At 39.1% G+C, this 6000-nt stretch overlaps 1 protein-coding gene across 2 annotated transcripts in view; it reads left to right on the forward strand.

Annotated features, from left to right (window-relative positions):
• The window catches only part of Mylk (myosin light chain kinase), a 195090-nt gene extending 189386 nt beyond the window's left edge, over positions 1 to 5704 (forward strand). For both annotated transcript variants that reach the window (XM_013019424.1, XM_013019423.1), the window contains one exon: positions 3676 to 5704. In XM_013019424.1, coding sequence (XP_012874878.1) covers positions 3676 to 3923 — 248 coding nt within the window. In that variant the 3' untranslated portion in view covers positions 3924 to 5704. The remainder of the gene's footprint in view (positions 1 to 3675) is intronic.
• The last annotated feature ends 296 nt before the right edge of the window (positions 5705 to 6000 follow it).

The raw sequence follows: 6000 nt of genomic DNA on the forward strand, positions 1-6000 counted from the left end.
ATGGTGATATGGAAGGAGCTGCAATATGACCTCAAACTAAGTTGGGACCTAGGCAAGTCAGTTTGTGCCTTGTCTCCCCCAGAAATAATGCAGCCACCGAATGACAAGCAATTAGAACTCAAAGACCTTAAGGGATCTTAACATAGCACCTGAGCAACTAGCAAAGTTAATGACACATCACCTTTCCAGCTCCATGGATTGCAAAATTCTAGAAGGATAGGGGACAAGATAAGACAGGCCTCTTCAAGGCTGTGACTTTCATGTACCAACCAGAGTAGAGGGTTATCTCCCATCTTGGTCTGCGCAAGTAAAATGCAAGTTTATTTAGCAACTTCTCCAAGGCCACAAGCGTAGCACCTCTGTGAGAGCAAACCATATACCCACTTTGTCTTAATACTATAACTCTAATGCCTTTTGAAGAAACTAACACACAGTAGAAATGGAAAGACTGTTTTGCTCCTACACCTTTAGCTTATCACAATACCATGTTGACCAGGCCCACTGGCTCATGCCTATAATTTACCTACTCAGGAGGAAGAGATCTGAGGATCCCAGGAAAAGTCCATGAAACTCTGTATGTCCAATTAACCACCAGAAAACCATAAATGAAGCTGTGGCTCAAAGCGGTAGAGCACTAGCCTGAGCCGAAGAGTATAGGGACAGTGCCCAGGCCCTGAGTTTAAACTTCATGACCGACAGAAAAAAAAAAAAAAAAGTAGATGCACCAGGGCTGGGTGTAGCGGCTTACTTAACCCCAGGTACTTGGGAGAAAAAGATTAGGGTGATTATGGTTCCAGGGTAGCCCAGGGTAAAAAGTAAGACAGACTCCATCTCAATCAGCCATCGTGGTATAAATAGGAGGACTGCTGTCCAGGCCAGCCTAAAATATAAGACTAGGAGTATGGCTCGAGTGGTAGAGCACATGCCTACCAAGTATAATACCCCAAATTCAATCCAGGACTGCAAATAAAAGATTAAAGCAAAAAGTGTTGGGCATGGCAGAAGTAATAAGGCTCTGAGTTCAGACTCTTCTGCCATCACCACTACCACCACCCAAAAATAAATTAACAATTAAAATAGAAAGCAGGTGTGCTGCCTTCAGGGACTCAAGTCCTCAAAGTCCTAATATTGGGGATTTTGCTGAACAAGTTCCAGCCACAGCCTATCACTCTCATCTTGCCATTGTCTTTGAGTCTTCTGAGATTTTTTCCCTTTTTTTTTCTTCTGGTCCTGCGTCTTCAACTCAGGGTCTGAGTACTATCCCTAAGCTTCTTTTTCTCAAGGCTAGCACTCTACCCACTTGAGCCAGATAGTTTTTTTTTAATTTTATTTTATTTTATTTGTGAACATACTGTACAGAGGGGTTACAATTACATGGGCAGGATAATGCGTACATTTCTTACCAATTGAGCCACAGGTTTACTTCCAGCTTTTTAGGTAGTTTATTGGAGAAAAGAGTCTCTTGGACTTTCCTGCCCTAGCTGGCTTTGAATAGGAATCCTCAAATCTCAACCTCCTGAGTAGCTAGGATTACAGGTGTGAGCCACCAGCACTTGACTTCTCCTTTTTTATTTTGTGTGTCAGCTGATCCTGGGGCTTGAACTTAGGGCATGGTTACTTTGATCTTTTGTGCTCAAGGCTTACACTCTGCCACTTGAGATAAGAGTCTCATGGACTTTACTGCCTGGCTGGTTTTAAACTGAGATCCTCAGATCTCTGCTGTTTGTAGCTAAGATTACAGGTGTGAGCCACAGACACCCAGCATCCTTTATTTTTTAAAAAAAATTTGCTATGAGGGGCTGGGAAGGTGGCTCAGTGGTAGAGTGATTGCCTTGTATGCATAAGGCCCTGGGTTTGAGTCCTCAGCACCACATAAGCAGAAAAAGCTGGAAGTGCATTGTGGCTCAAGTGGTAGAGTGCTCACCTTGAGGTGAAGAGCTCAGGGACAGCACTTAAGCCTGGAGTCCAGGCCCCACCACTGACACACACACACACAAAAAAAAAAATGTTATGAGATAGTGACTATTATCTTACCCCTTTGGGTTTATTTTCATGGCATTTACATAGCTTCTGGCTGGGGTACTGAGAAATTATACTTGAAAAGAATACTAATATATATATATATATATATATATATATACACACACACACACACATGCACACACACACACACACACATACATACACATGTACTCATGTAAAAATACAAATAATATATAATGGGGGTTGTGGTTTGCCAGTACTGGGGCTTGAGCTCAAGGACTTGCACTCTCATTCACTCATGATTGACACTCTACACTTGAGACATGCCTCTACTTACAAAGTTTACAGATTAACTATAGCTAAGAATCTGCTGTGAGCTGGTGGCTCATGCCTGTAATCCTAGCTATTCAAGGGGCTGAGATCTGAAGATTGCAGCTCAAAACCAGCCCAGGCAGAAAAGTCTGTGAGATTTATCTCTGATTAATCACCAGAAAAACCAGAAGTGGCACTGTGGCTTAAAGTAGTAGAGTGCTAGCCTTGTGCTAAAGAGCTCAGGGATAGAGCTCAGGCCCTGAGTTTAAGTCCTGCAACAAAAAAAAAGAAAAAAGAAAGAAAAGAAAAGAAAAAGTAAAAGAAAAAAAGAGTCCTGAGAATTGTCTGCCTAGGCTGGCTCCAAACTATAATTCTCAAATCCCAGCCTCTTGAGTAGCTTGAATTAGAGACATGAGCCACTCATACTTGGTCTTGTATGTAATTTTTATTCTAGTTGGGGTTATACTTTTCTCCTCTAAAAATACTTCTCAAAAAATTGAGTTGGAATATATTACATATTTAATATATATTTATATACTTAAGAACAAGCCAGTCATATATTCCAACTGACTGACTCACCTACACGACACACACACAGAGGCAATGTTGGTGACATATATACACCCCTTTAGAATACATACATGAATTTCATATATTTTTATTTTTACTCAAATATTTTTTAATACTGAACTTTACAAAACATAATACATACCATGTGGTCAGCCATGTGGTACATTCTCAGTTATCTGCATGCAGACTTCCTGCTGGTAGATCAGACTAAAACAGTTTTCTTTTCCTTAGTAATATTACCAGTTACTTGATCTAACAGTTTCTTCTATCTTATGGTTTAAATAGCTGTTATCTGCTTTACTGTGCTATAATTTATAAAAATTTACCTAATTTAAATGTGTAAGTCAACTATTTTTTCACAAGTAGTCATGCAGCCACCAGTACAATCCAACTTTAGAACATTTCCAGGACCCCCAAAACCCCTTGTGTCCAACTATTCTCTTATTTTTAATTTAAATTTGTTTAAGTTTTTATACAAGATAAAACATTATCACCCAAAAAGATATAGCCCAAGGTAAGCACCTGGAGTTGGAGCAGTGTATTAGCAATGCTTTCTTTCTTTATACAGGTGAGGTATTGTGAGAGTCCAACATGGGTGGGAAATGGACAATCTTAAAATACCCAACTGGAGATTTTGCATGCCCATATTCTTATAAAGATATCAACATAGACTCCAAGAACCAACATCACAATCATTTTCTTTGACTCCCCCCGCACCCCAATCAACAGTAGCTTATGAGTTTGCTAATATGAGTTGATGAGAAACTAAATAACAGGTTCTACAATTTGTGTTCTCTTCCTATGGCACAGGATATCCAGACCCTGAGGTCGTCTGGTTCAAAGATGACCAGTCAATCAGGGAGTCCCGCCACTTCCAGATAGACTACGATGAGGATGGGAACTGCTCTCTAATTATTAGTGATGTTTGTGGAGATGATGATGCCAAGTACACCTGCAAGGCTGTCAACAGCCTGGGAGAAGCCACCTGCACAGCAGAGCTCATTGTGGAAACCATGGAGGAAGGAGAAGGGGAAGGGGAAGAGGAAGAGGAAGAGTGAAACAAAGCCAGACAAAAGCAGTTTCAGTCATTTTGAAAGAACTATTTCTTTAAAGTTCAAAAAACTCAAGATAGTAAAAGCACCTAGTATGGTAGTAGGATAGATTATCTAGTTAGGTTATTTTGGGGTTGATTCATCAGCAATAACAGTCAATACCTACCAGCATTATTGATGGGCATTAATTTGAATTAGTTGGAACCTTAACATACTAGTGCAGCTAGATTTCATTTAGAGAAATCACCAGCAACTTGTCTGACCAATTGGTGTTAGAGAGAATAACCAAAATAAATAGTTCTGTGGGCAAAGTCATAAACTCCCTGATAGAACAAACTCATGAGAAGTAAAGCCATGTCAAGTGCTCTGATTCCTGCTGCTGCAAGCTCAGCCTAGAATCTCTGGAGATGGAAGATCTCTTTCCCCCCAACCCAGCCCAGAGACCTAGGGCTTGTACGTACTGCAGCATTTCCTTCTGAAAGCAGCTGAGCCACTCTGACATATGAGGCACACTGTATTCCAAAGCACACAATAGACATTTGAATTCTCCATTTCTCTCCCCCATTCCACCTGGCAGTTTTTCTGGATCTGAACTTGTCATGAGTTTCAGCACTAAAAGCATTACATATGTTTCTTAGGTTGTGAAGACAGGTCCCTTGTTCATGGATAAGTCCAACTTTCTTGGGAAAAAAAGATCTCCTTTCTTCTGAAATCAGCATGAGATCTAAACTTAGCTTTGTTTGTAATTGTCTAGCAGCTTCAGACATTTGGATGAGAACCTGTGTGTGGTAGGGAATCCTTGCTAATGTGTTTTTTCTTTTTAAATCAGGATTCAGACTTATGCTATTACACAGTAACACAGCATAAAGATAGAGATTTATTTGTGTCTGAACTTAGGAAAAACTAGTCTGCTGAAATGTTAGTCTTAACTATTTATTGGGCACTATGAAACTGATTTTAACTTATCAACGTCTGTAATTCCAAGACAGTCTGAGTTTCAAACATCTTCATTCTCAACACGTCAAAGAGCTTGCCCTACCTTACGGGTTCCATGCTATTTTCCTTCTTAAATATACATCCATCATGCCTTGCCCCAACCTTGAAACATATTCTTAGACCTGATAAATGCACTCAGACTTACATTTTTAGGAATTTTTAACTTTCTTTCACTACATTACTACATTGGCACTTAAATTTTTTCTTTAGAAAATGTACTGAAGGTCACAAAGACCATAAACTGATATACCTACTGCATTTCCTCCGTGTATGTGTGTGTGTGTGTGTGTGTGTAACATTCCAGATACTTTTTTCTTTTCCACTGTTTGCAAAGTACAGCAACTTTTTAAATAGTTTCGTAAGAACCAATTTCAAATTCTGTGCAATCCTATACAGTATCAACAGAAATTTGGTGTTACTTAGCCTTATGTTATCTGCTATTCTATTTTTAACTGCTTTGTGTTGCTAGTTTCCTATTGCCAGTATTCTCCTTTTTTGCTTTTAAACAGTTAGTTTTCAACATAGCCACAGTATTACCACAGTTTATTATAATAAAGGGGTTCTGATTTGATTTAGAGCATTTAAAGTGTTTTCATCACTTGTGTTTAGACTATATCATGGGTGCGTGTATGTTGTGTGTGCGCATGGCTGGTGTGTATGTGTGTTTACAGGTTAATACCTTCTTGGAATTATGTTAATGTTCTCTCGGTTTATTATGCCATAGAACACTGACTGTAAGTTAACTCACAATTTTTAAATAAAGGATAGCACAGTGCATGCTGTTTGTTCAATCTTTGCAGACCTCTCTTTTTTTCCATACACCTAATTGTAGAATCCACAGAAACACCATGGTAACTACAACCATTGTGAAGAACTGGCCTACACAGTTGTTTTTGTAGGGACAGAAGGACTTTAAGATAGTTCTTGCTCATATAGGTAATCTATTTTACACATTTAGTTCAAAATTCCTCTCAAGCATCAATGACTAGATAGTCATTACATCCTCAAAAGATATTTTATATGGTTTCAAGTCTTCAAAATGCTAAAATCGGAGCCTTTTTTTTTACCTGTGACAAAACCATCACCA

This window comes from Dipodomys ordii, unplaced genomic scaffold, assembly GCF_000151885.1.
Source record: "Dipodomys ordii isolate 6190 unplaced genomic scaffold, Dord_2.0 Scaffold45, whole genome shotgun sequence".
Lineage (NCBI taxonomy): Eukaryota > Metazoa > Chordata > Mammalia > Rodentia > Heteromyidae > Dipodomys > Dipodomys ordii.